At 42.2% G+C, this 21,599-nt stretch overlaps 1 protein-coding gene across 4 annotated transcripts in view; it reads right to left on the bottom strand.

Moving 5' to 3' along the window:
- Positions 1-21,599, bottom strand: part of GRIK1 (glutamate ionotropic receptor kainate type subunit 1) — a 1,552,596-nt gene that overhangs the window by 8,649 nt on the left and 1,522,348 nt on the right. For 2 of the 4 annotated variants that reach the window (XM_069636358.1, XM_069636360.1), the window contains one exon: positions 11,342-11,500. The exons of the other annotated variants lie outside the window; for them this stretch is intronic. In XM_069636358.1, the coding sequence (XP_069492459.1) occupies positions 11,351-11,500 (150 nt within the window). In that variant the 3' untranslated portion in view covers positions 11,342-11,350. The remainder of the gene's footprint in view (positions 1-11,341; positions 11,501-21,599) is intronic. 4 annotated transcript variants of the gene reach the window in all.

Raw genomic sequence — 21,599 nt, 5'->3', positions numbered from 1 at the left:
AGTGGGAGGCTGCCATATTGCCTCGCCAGGAATCATGTGAGTGAGCTCCCTGAGCCCCCTGCATTCCCATACCTCTGCCCCATGCCCCTTTTTACATATTTAAGTTCCCTCCACCCCTTTCCCACTTTCCTTGCACTGCATTGTCCTTCACTGGTGCCGGGAACAGTAGTGTTCCAGGCACATCTTCGACTTCCAAGTGGCTGCTATGTAAAGGCAGAAGGGACTACGTGTAGTTCCCTTTTCCCTTTTTGTAGTTTTATCACAAAAGCTGAGAAACTTCAAACATGCTGTTTCTCAGCTTGTGATTAAAACACTATTACTACCCCGGTAAAAAGTGCTGGGGTACTAAAAGCAATAGAACCACTAGGGCTTGTAACAGATGCCCCAGGGCATTACAAGACCAGTAATGCCCCTCTGCTTGGGTTATATTGCTTAATTAAGTATAGATGTACACATTAAAGAAACTCAAGCCAAAATCATGGTGGTGAGTATGGAAATATGCAGGTTGCGAGATCCATTCACTAATATGGATAATAGGGTGGGCACGGTAGAGGAGACAGCAGACAGAATCCACTCGCTCCTCGTGCAAGTTGTTGAACTAAGAGCAGCACATAACAAATTTAAAGATCACAGTAAATGAGATAATCTCAGACTTTTCAGTTTTGCTGAAAAAGGATAGAGTGAACAAACTGCGTCTATTTTTAGAAAAGTGATTTCCAGAGGCTTTGCGATTTCAATTCGATGTACAGCTTGAAATTTAGAGAGCGGGCAATGCATGATGAAAAGAAGGCAATTACAATAAAAATCCCAGACCAATCATTGCGTGTTTTTATATCATTGGGAAGGTTCTGAAAATGTTAGAAATGGTCACGAAGAAAGACAAATCATGGTATGTGGAATGGCCAGAACATATTCATTTTGGTGGATTTTCCAAGGAAACTATGGCTATCAGACATCCCTATCAATATATCCTTAAATACATAAGTGGGACACACGTTACAGGCATGTTAAAACCCAATGGTGCTGAAGTGGGAAAATGGAAAAACAGGCTCCCATCTTCCCCCTCTCGCGCCTGGCCTAAAGGTACACGGCCCAAGCACCCGCCACGAGAAGAGTTTGCCCATCTACCAGACGAACAGATACCCTGGCACAGGAACATAAGGATGTGTCCATCTGCCTGCCCAGCAGCCCGCCCTGCCCATGCCTGCGGCATGGATCAACTGGACTAAAACTATACGTCGTTAGAGATGCCATGACGACCTAGCCAACGGATAGCACACCTGTGCCAACATACACACTGGACACTCCCGCACCAATCTACACGAAGAATATACTCAGTGCTATGACGTAGGCGACAGACATACTCACGGACGTGCATCTTTATTATTTTCCACATAGGCTCTCAAAATGCAGAAACGCAAGACGCACCATGAACTCATCTAAAGAGCTTGCTTATGCTTCCTCTAAACCTAGGTGCCATAATGAGAATTATAACGAAGACACGATACTGGTCATAAGACAGTATGAGACTATAACCTAAAGCGCCTGTGCACCAAACGGTTCCACCTATACACCAGGCCTAAGTAGGCCGCAAGCAAGAGCTCCCGTGGACATTAACAAAACAAGAGTCAGATTGCTGACCCTGCAGAATGAGCCTGGCGAAAGCAGACAGCCAAGGTCGTAATGTTGCAAACCCACATTCCAAAAGCAGACCATCAAGGGCACGATGTTGCAACCTCGCACGCCGTGCACCAACATCAAAGTCGCACCTGCAATTAAATCAGGCACATAGTGGAAAAACAATATTAATTGTGCAGAATTCTGCCTCAAACACGGTCCCACCTCACGTGACCAAGCCGAACCTGACGAGATGCCAAGTCCAGGAGGAAAGAGGCGTCTGGATCCCTCGTTACGAGACACAGGCAGATACACTTGAAAGGATCAATGGACATCTGCGCCAGTAGGAGTAGTCGGCCATCCAGCTCATGAATAAGTCTTCACATTGTCTGCATGTACCCATAGTGAAACATTGTTGCAAATTGCAGGTACACCGAGAGCTGAGAACAGCGATGGTCCCAGGCTGGGAAGCTCACGGGCGCACCAATCAGAACATGGGGCTCTTATCACTGACGCCAGTAACATTAACCAATCATTAGGAGTCTTCATGTAACAATTCTCATGTATCTAATTGTAGGGACAACCCAGATATATCACCTGACTAACCCTCGTCCACTCATATTATTCTCTATACGTATGCTATACTAACCCTACCACTCGAGCAACCAATTAAGAGTGGCGATAGGTTTTTTGTTAACTTTCTAAAGTGACGCAAGTAGCGCGTCATACTACAGTAAAAAGGGCCTGCGAGCCCCACGATTGTGTGTGTGTCAGGTCAGACGCGTATGATCCTTGACCCATCCCTGCCGTTTGTGTTTAATAAACAGCAGAGTCACCTTGCTTCTTGTGTGTGTGTCATACTCTATCTCTTTTGGGATATACGGGAGGAGTTGGGGCCTCCCTACCCGGAGGTCTGCGGACGGCCCGGCCGACCCCGGCAGAATTTCCCCCCGACAGTGCCCAGAGTGTCCAATAGGAGCATGTGGTCAAGAAGCTCAAAGGCAGCTGACAGATCTAAAAGAATCAGCAACCCAGGCACGCTTTGATTCAAAACCTCAAGCATGTGTCTCTGGGGATGGAGTAAGGCAGTTTCAGTTCTGTGATTGGCTCGGAAGCCTGATTGCTTAGGATGGAAAATTCCAGAGCGAAATGTTGTTGAAGCTGGGAAGTTGATAGCTTGTCAAAATCTTTCAACAGGAAGAGGGTATTAGTCATAGGGCGCAGGTTGTTGGGGTCACTTGGATCCAGCCCAGGTTTTTTAGCAGGGGCGTAACAGCTACCTGCTAGATGGTGTCAGGGAGGGAGCTGTGGTGACAGGAGGCGTTAATGAAACGTGTCAAGAAAGGAGTAAAAACCCCAGGTAACGCAAGATGAATTTAGCAAGGAGAATCCCACAAGGGCATGAAGTGGGATGCATAGAGCTAAGAAACGCCAGGGTTTCTACTTCATTTATTGGTTTAAAGAAAAAACTTAAGTCTTTGTTATTTACCAATATCTGGGTGTCATATTGAGTGTTGTTAGTCAAGGAGTTTGAAATTCTGTTGCGGGAAGCAATTATTTTCTTTTGCAAAGGGAGATTGTACCTGATGGCAGTCATTGTTAGATGGAGTAAAGAGCTGGGTCTGTGACATAGGTTTCTCAAGTTATTGGTAGATCGCAAAGAGCTTTTTAACATTATTTCCTGCCAACTCAATTTCGTTGTTGTAAAAATTTATTTTTGCCTTGTAAATGTTGGTTTTTATAGATTTTCAGTAGTGAGTTCGAATGTGCCTTGTTCTCAACTGTTTGGGTTTTAACCCAAGCTCGTTCTGCCTGTAGTTTTCTTTTTTAAGGGGTGCCAGAGCTGGACTACACCAGGACTGTTGAGATGTTTTATTTCGGACCGACGTTGATTTCAAGGGAGCCACTTTGTGTGAAAGGCGGTTTAATTGGGTGCTGTAGGTGGTCACCAGTGTCTCAGGAAATTCCAAGTCTGAGCTGTTGTCCATGATTGTTTAAAGACATAGTTCCAACTCCACTGAGCTGATCCTTCTTAGATTTCCACTATCAATTATTTTGGGTGGATTGTGTACTTTGAAAGGTTTATTAGGGAGCTGAATAATCCACTCCAGTAAAGAATGGTCAGACCCGGTGCAAGCCCTGGTATAAGCAATCTTCATAGAAATATTTCTGGCAACAATCCAGTCCAGAGCATCTCCACCTAGGTTGGTCGGCTTGGTGTTAAGGATATTAAAATCAAGACTATCCAAAAGTCTTTCCAGTTCTAAAGCGTCCTTATCCACGGAGTTTCCCAGCCAGCAGTTAAGGTCTCAGAGTAGTCAAGCAGTTAGGTTTGTCTAAAGGATCTAGTAAAAGTGCCAGATCTTTGTGGAATATAGGCATGTTTTCAGGGGGCCGATAAATCAATTATGCAACTGTTTCCACTGGGTAGAAATGCAAGGTGGATAATCTCACAACCAGCACATTCAATGGTGGATTCAAAAAATGTAGGTTGGTCTTGGCAAGAATAGCGACCCCACCTCCCTTTCCATGAAGTCGATTTTTCCAAAAGAAACTGTAACCTAGAGGAGTAGCCAAAATTATCATAGGACCGCTTGAGTGCATAAGCCAAGTTTCAGTGATGCACATTATGCCCAAGTCTTCATCCTAAATATACTTGTGAATACAAATAGCATGTCTGCTTAGTAAGCGGGTATTCAGGAGAGCATCTTCATATCCAGGAGATTTGTAAATGAAGTGGGATTCCTTCTCTTCATTAGATCAGTAGTAACAAGAATGTTAATCAGCGTTGTTAGAGTTGTAAGACACTCAAACGAAGGATCAACTGAGGTCATTGAGCCCAATGTGTCTAGACCGTTTGTAATGCACAGTGACTTTAGATCTAGTAGGTATCAAGGCCCTATATGCAGATTCTAGAAGAGTAGGCCAATTTGAAGCAGCTAGGTGATCAAAGATGGCTTCAGGGACAGATGAACGCGAACTAAAAGGAACGCCCTCATCCAGCCTAAATTCTATTGTGGTATTCTGTAAGACTTTAGGAGTTAGGGTATCGACAGAAACACAATGAAATAGGTAATTCTGAACAGTTTGCTCACACTGCAATTTCTGGGCTGCAAGAAGTAAGTCAAGCTCTGGGTGGTGACCCATGGGGAATAGATGGTCATTACACAAAGACAGGAAAGTAGTGAAGACTTACTTCAAACCTGTGTCACGAAAAAGATATGGGGCACATCTGGCGTGGCATATCTGGTGCAGCCCGCACAGATCGGCTAGCACCAGAAGCGCTGGCACAGAAGCACCAGAGCAATCAGTACATAAGACCCAGTGAATGCTGGGTATTGTAGTTCGCTAAGACTACCATAGCAACAAGGAGAGAAAGGTTCAAAGAAAACAAGAGTGCTTTATCTCTCTACACGTTCACAAGAAAGGTAACAAGGTGTGAGCACCAGCAACAAGTCTGTAAGTGGCCAAATTAATTCACAGGTCGCAGTACACAAAGAACACAAATGCAATTATTCGTCCTTACCAGTCAACCAAACTTGAAGAATAGCTCAACTAGGGTAGACTAAACACTGGCAAAGTCCGACTAGCCCCAGAAGTGCCGGCACAGAAGTGCCAGAACAATCACTAAGTAAGACCCAGGGAATCCCACAGCAACCTCCAGAGACCCACATGGCCGAGCACTGCACTGACATTTAAACCCTTCGGAGGTAATCTTGACTGCTCCACGTACACTGTCCCATCAAAGGCTTAGGGCCTGATTTACAAAGCATTTCCCAATGGGATTGCGCCATTGTAAGACATCTTTGTAAATCAGATCCTTATTGTCAGACATCTAAGTGAAAAATTATGTTGGCAACAAGGTACTAATTCACTGTGAGCACTGCGTGGGCTCTTGTGACAGCACAGTTGTAGACCTAACATCAAAATACATCATTCTCTTTATTTCACCATGCCAGCAAGGCCTTTTCCAACACTGTCATTTGAACTCCTAATTAGATGTGCGAAATTTAGGATGAAGTGCATCAAGGCAAGATTGAGCATACAAAGAGACTTGACCTGGGATACATACTAGATGTATCCAGGGAACGTACGCAAAGGTGGGAAAATACTTTGAAAATTGAGAATGGGCAAGAAACAATGCACATTTACAAAGGTGTTAAATCCGGGCATGTACATGTTATGCTAGCTTGAAAGCCTTTATTTATGCCCAAGGCATTTTATGGACATGGAGCAGGGTAAGGAGTTTGTGGGATATTTCAACCCATGCCAATGCGCCACACTACATCCCTTTGCGTGTCGCATCAATTGCTGATGGGAGAAGCAACCGGATTTCTTCACATGGACAGAAGAAAAAAAAATCCCATGTTCCCGACTCCCCCACGACTGGACATCACGCTAAAGTCGGGGGGGTGGGATATTTCAACCAATGCCAACGCGCCACACTACATCCCTTTGCCAATGGGGGAAAGGATCTGCCAAAAATGGAGGCGCTAGCCCCTGTGTTCGCCAAATCTGCAAAACTTTGCATGGTTCATAAACCACAAAAGAGCTGCACACCCTGCCACAGACAGGCAAAGTTGATGTCAAAGCAAGAACTCCCTGCGAGAGAATGCCAGTGGGTGTTGTTACCTGTTACATGAATTAAGGCCACAAAAGTGGGCTAAAATCTGAAAAATGCTCTTAAATACAGCTTCCTAATCAATGGCAACCTTCAAAGTGCTGTTTTGGCGCTAAATTCAGTCATTTTTCTAAGTGAATTATTAAAAGGAAAAGTGTGCTGAAATCATAGATTCTCCAGTGCAGTCACAGGAATCCAGGCCTCACTGACTAACAGCTGCATCAGAAAATTAGCTGTCAAACCAAGTTTCAAGGTGTTCTTTTTCTTGAATTAATTGCAAAATTCACCTATTTAAAATATGTTTGTGAAGGGCTAATTCTTTTAAATGTACAAATCCCTTATAAACTGTGCTCATATTTTATATGTGTGAAATGAAAAGACTTTAATTGAAAGGAACCCAGTCTGGAGCTAATCAACTATTTAATTCTGATCTGACAGTGCCTGTCCTGGGAAAGTTGACATCTCAGCTTGACACTCCCTTGAAAACAGGAAGACTAATGGTTCCCGCATAAAGACAACAAGGAGCACAATGAGACCGCATCATACATTCGTCTCTGGCTGAGCCAAGAACAATGGCAAGCTGCCCAACTGATCTCTACAGGGGAGCCTCTCTCTCCAGGAATGGGACACACTTCCCTGATCAAAGGACTGTGACAGTTGCTGCTTGGGAAGGGGAGGTTACAAAGGAGAACGTTGATGTTAAATCCCTATTTATGATTAAAGTTTAAAACTCTTTAGCTGTGCAACCGAAAGAAGGATAAATCTGAAAATTGGTATACATTAACCTAATTTCAGGCTTTTGATTTGAAGACATTGATGAAACCTATACAATTGAAGGTACCAAAGTTATAAAAAAATCTCATTGTAGCAGAACCATTAATGTTGCAAACCTATGATTGTATGTACATGATTCAATGATACGCACCCAGAGATGTACCGAATTAGAAATCATTCATCCAAACTGTTATGTTTAAAATTGATAAAAATCCATAGAATGAGAAAGACAGCTCACACAAAGATGGGAATTGAATGGGAATATAGACAGTCAAATATTAAATGGATGTGTCTGTTTTTATTAGGTTTCATAATTGTAGAAATGTACATGTGTGCAAAAGTTATGTTTGGTAAAAATCAATGTGGGATTTCCTAAATCCCATCTTAAAGATGACAGCTCTGTTCTGACTACCAACCAAAACAAAGCACGTGCCTGCAGCCACTCACAGCTGTGGGGGTGTGTTTTTGAAATTCTGCCCACACCATAAACTGGGTGATGTCATTTGAAAGTATAAATATAGGAACTTCACAACACATAGGACACACTGCTTCCTGAACACCTCCAGATTTCCGCGCAGCACCTTGTTCGAGAACTCTTCATCTTGTAGCTGACTCCAGACTTCTTTGAAGATCCAGATTTCCTTGCAGACTCTAGACTTTAGCATTGCTGAACTCTTGCTTGCTAGACCCAATTTCAAAACATCCAAAACTTAAAAGAATAATTCTGATTTAGCTTGGCGAGCTACCATTAAGGCTTGCCCGCTGAAACTTGCATCCTGTAATCTGCTGTGTCCAGTGACCAGAAGGGCCCATCCAAATCCAGTCTGAGGCGCAGTCCAAAATTGACCAGAACCGCGCCGCTGATCCAATCCCTCCAGAAGTGCCCTGCTGCCGGTAGACCTGATCCGACCCAATGACCATAGCTGACGTCTAATTTAATTACAACGGACTGTAAGTGTTAACAGGAAGAACAGTGGCCCATAGTATATCTGTTAGAATCCTTCTTGCGCTGATTTTACTCATCTGTGTTACAAAACCATAACTCCTTAGTGATTTTGAGTAACTAAAGTAAATCCCAGAACAAAATTGAGTATCCACCATGTGAATGGTTGCTCTGCCCACGTAGCTGTGAAGATTCATTTGTGGCCTGCTCTTTTTTATAGTCATTAATATAGTGTAATAAAACTTATCTGTCATTTTTAAAACCAAATTCCTGTTCCATTTTCACACCTTTTTTGAAAAAACGCCTCTCACTAAAACCTCTATAACTTCTTTTAAAGATAGAAATGAAATTTCAAATCTCACTGATACCTAAGACCCGTAGTTACCCCCACATCGTGGAACAGTGTATTTGACCAGTTTTTCTCCAATATCGCATAGTAAAAGTTTGCAGCGAATTTTCAGTTTTTAAAAGTTTACACGTGTCTTTTTCCCATTTCAAAGTGCTTCTTCCATCCCATCCTGATCTAAAGTGTGTACTGTTGTTTATATTATAGCTCATGTGTGTTAGGACCTGTTTAGTGTTGCTTTCGTTAGAATTCTTCTCCATTTAAGCATTTTTGTACCCTTTTGCATTATTTAACAAAGCAATTGTCACCTGTCAGTTTAAAAAGTGTCACTTTCCAAAAACAGTTTGCTCTCTTGTTTGGGGAGGGAAGATTGCGTTTAAGCTCTAGACATTGTCTTTCATTCCTTAATACCTGCTGATTATTTACATCTGTGTACGATTGCTCATTTGTATTTAAACAAAACTTTGCAGGGGGAATCTTAACCTAAACGCTATCTGTTCACAAACCAAAACTCTTCTTTTACCTGTGTTTTCTATTCTGCATCATTATCAGTTAATTCAATTGCTTTGCTTATTTTCTGAATTGTATTGTCACCTTTAGGTGATTGCTGTCCCATATATAGATATATTAAACTTATGTGTGATTTGAATATTAAATAAATACAATAAATATTTACCTTTACAAACTAGCCTGTTTCCTGGTTCAGTGTGACCTTGGGGGGTATTTTGAGAAGGGTGTGATATGAGTGGTATATCATTCAGTATATTGAATTTATGGACACAAATAAAAATTTCATTGCACACTACATGCTAGGCGAAACCTGTGTGCGTGCCTGATTGAAGTCCTTGACAGGTTATATAGAATTGAGTGTGTCTACGCCACCTAGAAACAACACTTGCATTTTATACCTGCATGATATTTCAGTGCTGGTATGAAACCAATGGATTCCTATGGACTCTTTTATGATATTGTAAAAAGCAGGTGGATTCCAAGGATTCGGCCAAAATGACGGAATCCAGTTTACCTACGCCACCAAAAGGCTTAATATACATACCACAAAAGGTTTGAACTACCAATAGTTCAAACTTTTTGTGGCATGTATATTAGGTCTTTTGGTGGCATAGGTAAAAAAAAGAAAACAAAGGCTGTGGGGGCTGCATGCAACACCCTGCTCACTATGCTATACAGTATAGTGAGCAGTGGTTGCGGGGGACACTCCTACAGATTACCCGACCGAAAAGAAAGGCTACAGGGTGTCTCCCGCAACACCCCGCTCACTTTACTATAGAGTATAGTGAGTGGGGGTTATGGGAACACCCCTGCAGCTGACCCGCTCAAAAGAAGAAGAAAAAAGAAAAGAAAGGACCCTGCAGTGCCAGTTCCCGATCACAGAAGTGAAAGGGAACCAGCGTCGCAGGGACACAGAGCATTGTGATGAAAGGTAAGCAGGGGGGTGGGGGTATGTTGGGGGTGTGGGCGGCGGTGGGGCTGTGGGCAGGGGTTAGTGTTGGTATGGATTTAGGGTTGTTTTACAACGGATGTCCGCATAAGAAATGTACAAACATTTACGTATAACGTACGTTTCTCATGCAGCCATTTACGTCACAGACATTTCAGCTGCGGTAAAACAACTCTAAATAGATTCCAAAATAAATACATTGTAAATGCTGCTGCCTTCCGAAAATGCAAGTGGTATTTACCCTTTTGTCATTAAACTAATTATACATATTTTTCTGCCTAGATATGTTAATTTTAAAGACTTTCCCTGTTTAAAAAAAAATATGCAACACTTTTGAAACCCAGTCGGCAATCCCAGAAGATTTTTGTTTAAGTCGAAGATAAGTGATGGAAGAACCTATGTCATACCACGAACTATCAGAATTATCCATCTAGATGTCAAGAAAAGAAAACATCATATAACAGTGAGATACCCACGAGGTCCGGATGCATCGGTACCATCATTGCCTAGTGCAGAAAAACTCACCTGGCACGCACAAGTGGGCAGTAGTAGAAATGAGTGAATGCTGCAGAAACAATGGGGTGTACATGACATGGCAAATACATGAACGTAAACTATACAAAACTGTAAGCTAGGGGTTGCAAGTTATTAAGAAGAACGAAATGGGTGGGATGACACAATACACTGGTGATCAATTTCAATGTAAGAGCAAATTGCAGGAAGGGGACCACTTCCGATTGCACTTGCGTGCAAATGTCCCCTCCGTTCAATGTGTAACTTTTCCACAAGGTACTGAAAAAGTGGAGAGTAAAACATTGGTGAAATTGCCTTTGCTCTTGTCTGTTAAGCTACGCTGGTGGAAAAGTGTGAACATCCCCACTTAACATGGATTCCAAATGTATCTGCCTTTTGCTTTTAGCGGATTGTCATTTCAGGCAGGTTTCAAAGGAATCCGCCCAAGGACTGCCGGTATTGAAATAAATGCTTGTCGTAATGCAATTGCATTTGCTAGGTTGGATCAGGTAAAGCATGAAAAGCCCGTCCTGCACCCCAACTCTACCTGGCAAATTCTCATGGGATTGTACACAAAGTGGTACCGTCACTTTTGCCAATCCACTTCACCCACAATATCAACCCTATTGAGACTAGACGTGAAATAGCTGTGTTGGGAACTTTGGAAGTCCTATGATTTCATGTGTACCTTAAATAGCACCTACGTGTACTCATATTTACACATATTGGGGTACTTTGCTAAAAAAAAGTAAAATCTTATTAGTCACTTTGTTTTGTTTGTATTCCACAAATCTGAAATTGCACCAGTTGTCAATATTTTGTTATCAATTATGATCACCCAAAGGGATCCCTCGTTTTTTTCTTATGGTTTAGTAGTCAGCAAAACATGCAAGCATGAAAAAGGTTTACAACAATGACAGCATGATGGACAGTAAGCATGATCCAAATTAAGACACGTGAACATGGCTCTGTTTCATTGCAACACATGGCAGGAACAATGCTTAATGTGGCATTACTTCCCAGAATCCTTTGTGTGGTTTAGGCTCCACACCGTTCTGCTGAACACACCTTTTTTGACTAGACAGTGTGAATTGAGGGCTGTGTTCGAATCCCTCGTTCTTCGCGGAGTAATTTGCCACATTCTACCTCTGTAGACAGGGTTGTTCCAGAGACGGAGTTCGACGGGTGAGTTGGTTTACATTGCATTCCATAAAAGAAACAAAAGGCCTTGCATGCAGAAGAAATAAAAACAAAACAAAAACATGCATAAGATGACATGCCAAAATGAAATCGGAAACAAGAAGTATGAATGATCTCATTAAAACTGATTACAAATTAGAAACACATTTGTGACCAAATATACTTTAAAGAATACAGAAATGCACGCTTGACCACACACAGGACATTTTGACACGTGTTGGCATCTCTGACCATAAATATACTAATTTGAGCAAGAGTAATTGTAGTTTGTAGACACGGTGGTGGCAGGATTATGAGTAAGTCACCTTAGCATTACTTACCGGATCGCAATTTGCAATACCTGAATGCACCAATGCACACATCTGCATTCACATGAAGGTAATGATTTTTCTTACACCCACACACATTATCACTGCACTCTAAATGATGTGAATTCAAGACGTGCATTTGAATAGGGTTCAGCAGCTCAGGGTAATCATTTATTGGCATTGCAAAGATTCAACTAGGTACAAATAGACTTTTAGAATTTGACCTAAGATGCGCAGAAAAGGTTTGTCACTGTGTTAGTTCATTTTTATATAAAAAACCATAATGACATTTCCCATTTCTGATGCCTTTTATTGGGTTGAGAAAATGTTGCTGCAATCGGAAATGCATTAGCTTCTGAAAGCCCCTTAGACCTTCTTCATCAGATGGTAACATTAAGAAGCTAAGATAAAAAGGTTTAGTGAGTGTAAGAGTGCTACATAGCTCTTTGTCTGGGCTATACCAATTGCTCCCTTTAAATTAAAATTGTGACCTGGAAGAAATGGTATAATGAACAGAGATCTAAATAGTTTATTAAAAGAAAGAGACTGGTGTTGAATTATTACAAGAGCAAATTAATCGTTGCCAATTTTTTTTAACATGTAGTTGTTGCAAGACACTCTTGCTGGTTAGTTTGTCAACTTTCTTCTGAGACTCATAACTAAACAAGGTATAGAAATATCTTATCCTGAGTTGTTAATATGCTTCTCCCTACGAAAGGCAAAACAGTAGCCATCGATGAAACATGTCCTATACACAAATAATACATCTCTGATGCTTCTGCTGATGGAACCTCTTTGGCAAATTACCTTTTTTGATGTTAAAGTAAAAATTCATTTTTTTCAGTGTTCACAACTTTACTAAGACTGTTCAGCTCCACATTCCCCTCACAATTGGGCTTCTTTTTAACACATCAGCTTTTCTAGTTCTCAAAGTGAAAAGGCATAGCCTGGCCAGTAATCATTGGGAGTGGTCAAAATCTTCCCAGTTGAAGCTCAGTTGGTGAATTATGACTTACATTTAACTTTTGCTCTTTCGTGGAAAAAAGGATTCTGATTGGCAAAACAAAAGTGCCCATATTTTGAAGGATTTTTTTTACAATTCTGTGATTCACAGCCACAGAATTGCGAAATTCCAAATAATTCATCCTGAAAAGTGCAATTTATGGGCGTGGCACAATTCGGGAAAATAGGTGTGTTTCACATGACTCTCTGCAATTTTTTTCCCTGAGCAGATTCTTGGGATTTCGTGCACCCATACTAGTGTTAATTCCATGTGACTAGTTATACATGGTTTCCCCGGAATCCAGCTGATGGCATGTGGGTTATTGAGTTTCTATTGAAGTGCCATTGAGATCATTTTATTGCATCTCTTGAAACCAGTTACTGTTTTCTAATGTGGCCATTTGCTTTAACTGATATTGTTGAAAAGACCCATCAAATGTCACTTCTTTTTTTTAAATAAAGGACATGTATGATATGATAGGATAAGTTATTTATAATACGCTTAATGCCCACAGGTCTCTAAGCGCGGACCCGGGGATCGAGCCTGTGTTGCTCTGTGTCCTCTTGCTTCCCAGACGAGCACATTGCCGCTGAGCTATCCTCCGGATATATAGTTCCACGGACAATAAGCCACGCCTGAAATGTCTCTTATAGAAGTTATTTGTTATTAGTCAACTGGAATTTCCAGAAAGGAAGTACTCTCAAATCATACACTGGTGTATGAAAAACATACCTATATCTGTCAAGACCAAATCTGGAAATTTCATTGTCGAACTTTTCGGTCTGCACAACAGAAGGCGATTTACCTATTGCCTACTTTGTTCCTGTTTTCAGCAAGCGTGGACCCACTCTTTATAAAAATTGAAATACATGTCTTTAAAGTTCTTGCAATGAGTGTAGAACAACTCTAACCAGCCATACTACCCTATGGGATTTGCCAGGCACAGGTATTGCATTGTAGCATGTTTTAGGACTCTACTTGGGAAGGAATTCGGCCTTCCTTCTTGGGCCCTTGCTTGGGTGTTTGTGCAAGCTTTGTTGGCTAAATCCCTAAAAAAGTTCAAAGGTTTGATTGATTGCAACGCACCCAAAGATTTGCCCCAATATTCTTTGCTTTATCACCCATAACAGTGCAGTATTCACGCTCAGAGTGTTTACATTATACAAGGTTGTATAGTTTGTGTAATGAAGCCGTTTACATAATGTTGCCATTGTCTACCCAGCCTTCTACCTTCAGCTATGCTCTCTTGTTTCCCTTTGAATATTTCATGATGCATAGCCAGTCTGGAAGCTTAGTCTCCCCACCTTCTGGGTTGTATTCATGTGCTGAATGTGCCCACTGCGCATGGCATGAGGCCAAGCCCATTGGATCGCTGTGCCCTAGGCACAATGAACACACCCAGAGCGCCTGACATAATGTAAGATCCAGGTCTGCCCACAGATCCTGGTCTTTATCGGCAGCCGCTAAAACGGTTGCATGATGATGGAATTATATAGATATTTGGGTGTTGGTTAATTGTCACTGGACCCTAATATAATTATTTAATAATTATTTAGCTAAAATAACACGAGTCCTCATATTCAAAAAATGTCCAGTTGTATTATCTCGCCGGAAATTATGGCAGTATGCCGATGGGCCAATGGATTTTTGCCATGTTTAAATTCAGTTTCGGAAAGAAGCTTCCCTAAATACATCATATTACTCAGGATCCCTTGGATGTAGTCAAACTTTGTACTCGGATTAATTAATACGAGCCTTTAATCCCCATGGAATAATATCGTAAACATCACACCACGTTACTATGACAGCAGGTCCTAACGGAAGGTCATGTGATACAATTAATGATCACGTGACCGAAAGGACGCGATAGCAATCCCTGGCGAGAGTAACACAGTGCTGTTCAGCGTTGGTGTTCTCCGGAGCCGAGTCGTCTTACGGCTCCTAGTACGGGATTTGGAGTAGAGCAACACTTTTCAATTGCTGAAGGTGAGTGAACTTAGCTCTTAGAGAACAATGCAGGCAATTACATGTGTGATAGTTAGGGGACACGGGCGGTTTGGTCATTAGATAGGTGAGGCTGACTATTCTTTGCCTCCATGGTGCATAGTCTGCACCTCTTACACCAGACTCACCTGGGTTTCAGCTATTCAACCTCCGGTCTTCCGTATGGATAATGGGGACTGTGTATGGCTGAATCATCGTGACTACAAGCAGCATTTATAAGATACATATACAGTTCAGTAATTGGTTGTTTTGTCATTCAGGGACGCATTACACCCAGGTGACCCAGCTTGACAAGTTTACTAAACGCCGGCACACTCATCCAGTGAGGGCTGCCTTTAACTGAACACATTAGGTAAGATTCAATGATGTGCTTTCTTATACCTTTTCTGTATTAAGGAGGGGTATAGTTTACATTTTTACCCGCTCATGTCTATAGTTTACATTTCTACTCGCTCATGTCTATATTTTACAGGGCGAAGCATGACCGGGAGCTTAGAAACCTCCCGTGCAGGATCTAGTATCCGCACGCTGTTAAGTGGAGTAAAACAGTCGATCCATTTCACTATAAAAAGGAAGAATGGATTGTCTCCTCTTCCCTTTTTCCATGTAAAGATTAGTTATGACATTATTTAGTCAGTTGTGGGACAGTTGAGCTAGCGTGTTCATATAGGAAGGGACTTTCTGCAGTCTTTCTTGAATGTCTAGTGGCTATGTGGCCTCCATATTTCGAGCAGTCTCTCCATTTATACTGCCAGTGGGTTGAACATGCCCGTTAGCCCATTCCTTTCCATTTTTAATCTAAGAGGGCCCCATGATTGGGTTATTCAAAATTGTTGGTGTTGGTTCTGCTCAGGACCTGATTCCACTACACTTGAGGACATCCATTTTTGATGGTTGCACTTTTTCTGTCGCACACCTACGACAGAAAAAGTGCAACCATCTTAGGTCTACCCTAAGAGATGAGAATTCTGGCTGGCAGCAGGTCGTTGTTTATGTTCACACATTGTTTTTAATGATATCATTATTGTATATTTGGTTTTTAATACATTGTATCATGTTGTTATCATAGTCAAAGGGATTCATGAGTTTATGTTTCCCGCCTTCCTTGTAGAATGTACCTCGTGAAGAAGACGTCTTTATAATAAAGTATTACGTCGAAACCGGTAGAGGAAAAGCTTGTGATGAGGTCGTGGTTGAAGATTCTTGGGACCCATCTCACTTTTGGCCAGCTTTATGATCTATTGTGGCCAAGCATATTGATTTTACATTTTCTCTATTAATAATCCAATTGATGAATTATATGTCAGGATTGTTTTATAGATTTTATACTCTACACCCATTGTTGTTTTGTATGAGTGGATTGATGGTTGACGATGCTTGTGGATGAATGTGTGAACGATTGAATAGTATGACATTTTTTATATAGATGTGTTCTTAAATGTTTTCTTCCTGCTATGTAAATTGTACCATAAGTGTGCATTAAATCATGATTTAGCTCATATACTTACAATTGTATCAGGTTTAATAAAATCCTTTGATACCTATTTTCAAATTGAATCCTCTGGATGTTCTTCCGTGATTAATAATAAATAACTTTATCCACAGATGACAATTATGTCACATGTAGAAGAGGTCCCAGATATGGCCTGCACTCCAGCCACCCATTTTGAAATACCAGGAACATACTCGCCGAGATATGTGATGTATGAGGAGCAAATAAACCAACAGAGAGCAACACTGGGGCTCTGCCCAGTCCCATCAGAGGAGCAATACCTGTTGAAGTGCCAATAACCAGATAACCATGTGCAGCACTGTACCCACTGAGACAACCATACCGGCAGCTGACACAAAATGAAGACTACTTACAAACTGTCCCTGAAGAGACCCAAAGGGCCCTTATTGAAGGCGAATGATGATGACACAATGACCCAGACAGAATTACAGATGAACGAAACAACAACCAAGGGATGACACGCTGAGATGAATAAAGATGTAAAGGACTTAAAAGAAGAGACAATGTTAAAATATAAGGACACGCAACCATAAGTAGGATGGAAAGATGCAACGGCTAACACCTGTAAATAGGCTTGGAACGCAAGAAGCTAAGGAAACAGTACTGCTTGCTATGCTTAGTAGAAGAATGGAGCGCCAAGCGCCAACTATATATCTACCTCAAATAAAGCACATTATATAAGTGCAAAGCCACTTTATACAAAAGCAGAATTAAGCGCAGAATGGTAGGGGTCAAACAAGCCAGGATTCATATACCAGCACAAAGCCAGACGAAAGAGCGGAATCGAAACTTAGCAGGAAGCAGCTCATGCCTGGGAATTCAAGGTCACCCAAGGAAGGGAGGAGAGCGGCAACTTCGAAGAATCGAAACTTAAGAGCATAGCAGCCTGCCAGAGAAGGTCGAGATAAGGAGGCCCAGGCAGGTGGCAAGGCTAAAAGAAGGATCAAATACGCAAATAGAGGAAAATGAAGCAGATTCACGGTGTACTGACACGTGACCAGCCAAGCGCAAAGAGGTACCAACGTCTGATGTCATCCAAAACCAACTAATTGACACGTAGCCCTAAAGTACTGATTGATGGAAGGGAGGCAGGGTGAATCTTGGAGCACGCTGCATCTGGGTGAAGATTCTGCATGCTGCTAATTAAAGTGGAGATTTATGTCTAGGGGTGTAACCCACCCAATCACAATGGACCAAGTAATCTAGGGTCCTATAACTAGTAGAACCAATGAGACGTCGTACCTTTTGTGACATCTAGCACAAGTGATGTAGAGGGATGGGCTTCGACGCCCACCCGATAAGAGTTATCCAATCCTCACACTGTTACCATACACAGATATTGCACCTATAATTAAGTTTTCTGTTTAACCAATAGAATTGCACGACAAACGTTTGAGTGTTACACATCAATGATGACGAGAATTTACAATAACTTTTGCTGTCTGAATGAAGAAGTTGGGAGTTGAAGCGAGACGGACGATCGCATCACTGATGATTTCCTAATGTTTCCCCATTTTTTGTACTTTTCATTAAACGGACTTCCCTTTGCCAAACCATTGAGTTGTCCTTATTGATTGGTGTTGGAGTAAGAGAATCCCACACCCCATGCACCTCAAGGTGCGGCTATCTCATCTTAAAGTACTCGAGGGTGAGCTCTGATCCCATGGGCCCGTCAGAGGTCGCTCCGCCCTCCTGTACACACAGATCTAGAGTAGAGCCTGTGGTGCTGCTTGCCAAATCCTCTTTTTCTTTCTTTCGTCCGATTCCACAGCTTGGGATTTACAGTATGCCAACAGAGGCTCCAATATGCCACCTTTAAGTTTTCATTTAGGCCCCAAGTCTGGGTGCAGACACAAATATGTTCTCTCTCCCTGAAATCAATCACAACTGTTCTCTCTCTCAATTAATCTAACACATTTTGTTTTTTATGGCTCTCTGGCTCTACAGAAAGATCTGTTGGCTTGAATACACCAATCAGGTACTGCTATATTGGAATGTCATTCCAAGTACTGGTCTGTGAGCTTCAAATCTCAATGTTCCAACTGTTTAGCCATTTTTCATATTTTTTTAATTAAAATCACTAAATTGATTTTAAAAGAAAAGCTTTTTAGTGGGATCAGATGCCAGCTAATGGCGTAGGTTTTTTAAGTCCATTCCACAGTTTTTGCTCTGGATGAGAGCAGGACATCCCTATGAGAGCTTGCAAGGGAAATGAAACTTTTGGTACTATCCAATAACATTTCCTCAATGAATGGAACTGCCAATAAATTCACATTTGCCTCGATTTAGTCCTGGGAACTTTTTTCACAGTTTTGTCAAACAGCATGTTGAAGTTATAAGCCACAGATGATCTACCTATCAAGTGGGTTAAACCTCACCATCTCTGCAGTGTCACTATCAGTGACTATCACTGACTGAGGTGATATGCCCCGAGGTGGCGGGCCTGCCCTGTGGGTAACGGCCTGCCACCCAATTTTACATCTGATGGACGGAACACTAAGAGAAGCAGGCAGACACTGAAGCGCAAACCAATTTAAGTGCGAATACGTGATAGTCCCAAATTGAAAGCTAGTCTGCAGTCTACACTTTAGTTCATGGATCCTAGTCATTCCTGTGGCTTTCATTAAGTTCTATGGCTTTGTACGCTTATTTTACTGGTAATTTGTATTTCTAAACCTGTGTGATGACAAAAAGTACTTTGTGGCCGAGTGTATTAAAAAAAATGATATCAGCACACAATCAGTAATGTATTGCGAGTAATGTCTCCTCCCAATCTATTTCAATGGAGTGCCAGGTCCACAGCATCTGCAGTGCAACACATTAAGGCAGCCAAGGATAATTGCTGTTGGATGAAGGATGCTACCATTCCTGCCCTCACCCTTTACCTACCTAGACCATGACTCTAGAGTAGTCTTACTTCCCTGCCTATGTAAAATGCCCTCTGTCCCACTCAGTTCACTGTCGGTCCCACTTAGTTCACTGCACGGGAAATACTCCATATTAGTGTCCTCCTTCTACATCCTGCAGCACCTTGACATTTTGCAAAATACTCTCCACCAACTGCTTCCTTCCACATCACCTTTGAACCACCAGCATCTACTTCAGCCAAAGCCATCTCATGCTCCCTGCTGAGCATGCATTAGGATTAAACTCACTACTGAAAGACAAGACTGCTTGGAGGACTCAGAAACTGATTTCATATAGCTTACTGAAACACTGGTCCACCCCGCGTCCTTCATAGCCAGGCACCGGTGAGTACCCACAGAGTACTGCATCGTTCATATTTGCCAAATGTTTGCTCTCTGGGCTAGAGAGACACAATTTCACATCTCTGATGATGCCCAACAAGGCAGAAACACAAGGCTGGGTATACTGTTGCTACTCTTGTTCAGAGGATAATTGCCGCGCATTTTGGTGCTGGACTGTACTTGTGGGTGGAACCAGGAGGATATTTAAATGACCCTGCTGAGTGGGCACATGCCCAAATAACAGGCCATTTAGGTGGTTTTCATCCTCCGCAGTGGGATCTCACCTCACATTTGCGTTTTATTTTAAAGACTTGCGGGTTACACCCCAAGTTAGGAAAGGTCAGACATGGATTCCTTGCTCTCTGTGCCTTGACAGAGACACATATTTACCTCACTGAGGATGCCCAACAAGGCAGAAACATGTGCCTGGCATTGCCGTTTCGATGCTTGTCTGGAGGAAGATTGCCTAGCATTTCAGTGCTGCACTGTTCTTGTGGTAAGGACAGGACTGATATGCAAATAGGATAATTCTCATGTGATAAGCAACTTGGATCAGGTTATTTAAGCTGTGTTCATCATCAGTAGAGTGGTTCTCGCATTTTTATTGCTATATCATTCCTGTTCACCTTCCAATTGGGAGGCGAGGCAGAACAAATGCTATATTTAAAGAAAACATTAAACTAGTAGATCCTCAATAGGCTAAGAGGCATGAGAGAGGCCGTCCTCTTCGATCTTCCCCCTTTCTACCAAATCGAACACTGCTTGTCTTCTGCACAATAGAACCCCCAGAGGCATATTCAGGAATGCATGGATGGCCACAACCACTATGGTAGTTCGTTTTTCTTTGCTGACCATTCTGGGTGCTGTCAGTCTTTGGATTGATTCCTCAGCAGATACCAGAGCTGCTATTGTAAAGCCTCCATCGCAGCGCTGAGTCTCACTCAACAACTTACTGGACCTCAGCATGTCAAAGGAGGTAGGCTAGTGGGCATCTAGATCGCCTATCCAAATATTGCAATCACACATTATTTCCCCTCTATCTGGTCTTCTCCATGTTCCTGCCACCCCTATTATGTAAAGCCCGGTGGTCAAACCTCGGCTATCATGAAAGGATCAAAGCTGTATTTTCCAACCAATAATGTACGAACCATCATGCAAAAAACCCTGGAATCAAGTCGATAAAAGGAAGAATCCAAATGGCAGATCCGCTGCTGCCCCGCCAAAACTAAGTTCTGGGCAAGAAGGATTGAAACAGCAATTAAGTAAAGAGATTGCTCTTTCAACTGGTCTCCTCCATTACTGGCCCCAAATTATTCATTGATTGCATTTCTTCTGCCTGTGTCTGTCAAGATGTGGGGTCCATCTTCAATCAGAAGATTAATAACATAAGGCCAGGAATGGACATGACTGCTTAATGCCAAGTCACAACAAATGAACCTTCACTACCCCGTCCCCCTCCCCCACTCATGAAAAGGTACACTCACCAATCACTCATATAGGCTTAAACTCATGGATGTCCTCCCCAAAGCAGCCCCAGTCTGGTTTTCAAAGAACTATCTTTCACTCTTTTAACCCATCAATTCAAGAAGTATCAATCTAAGTTTTAACAAGACTGTTGTCCCCATCTCTAAAAGAAGGAATCTGCTCTCCCTGCCTCCTCAAAAAAGCCCATTTAAACCATTTCAGTTTGGAGATCTCCATTGCTAGCCAGCTGCAGAGCTGCTCAGATCATCAGACTTGATGGTCTCCATTTCCGTCGGGCTTCGCTTCTGGGCATGGGTCAGGAATCACTTTGCTCAGTTTCTGGGACGATGAGTTAAGGATGGTGGACCAGGATGCAGGTGTGCTCTTGCTATAATTATTGGCAGCTTTTCATACTGTTGATCACTTGATCCTCCTCCAATTGTTTACCATTGCCCCACATGTTTCCCCTCACACACTATTGTGGTTTCACTCGCTCCAATCTGGCCACTTACAGTTGTCAAATTAAGGCGTTTTCTCTTGAACAAAGCTCACCTTTCCTGTGGGGTGCTTCGGAGTTCCCCCACTT

The sequence above is a fragment of the Ambystoma mexicanum genome, chromosome 7p (genome assembly GCF_040938575.1).
Source record: "Ambystoma mexicanum isolate Mex_15411 chromosome 7p, UKY_AmexF1_1, whole genome shotgun sequence".
In the NCBI taxonomy this organism is placed as follows: Eukaryota; Metazoa; Chordata; class Amphibia; order Caudata; family Ambystomatidae; genus Ambystoma; species Ambystoma mexicanum.
This window is presented reverse-complemented; position numbering and strand designations above follow the sequence as displayed.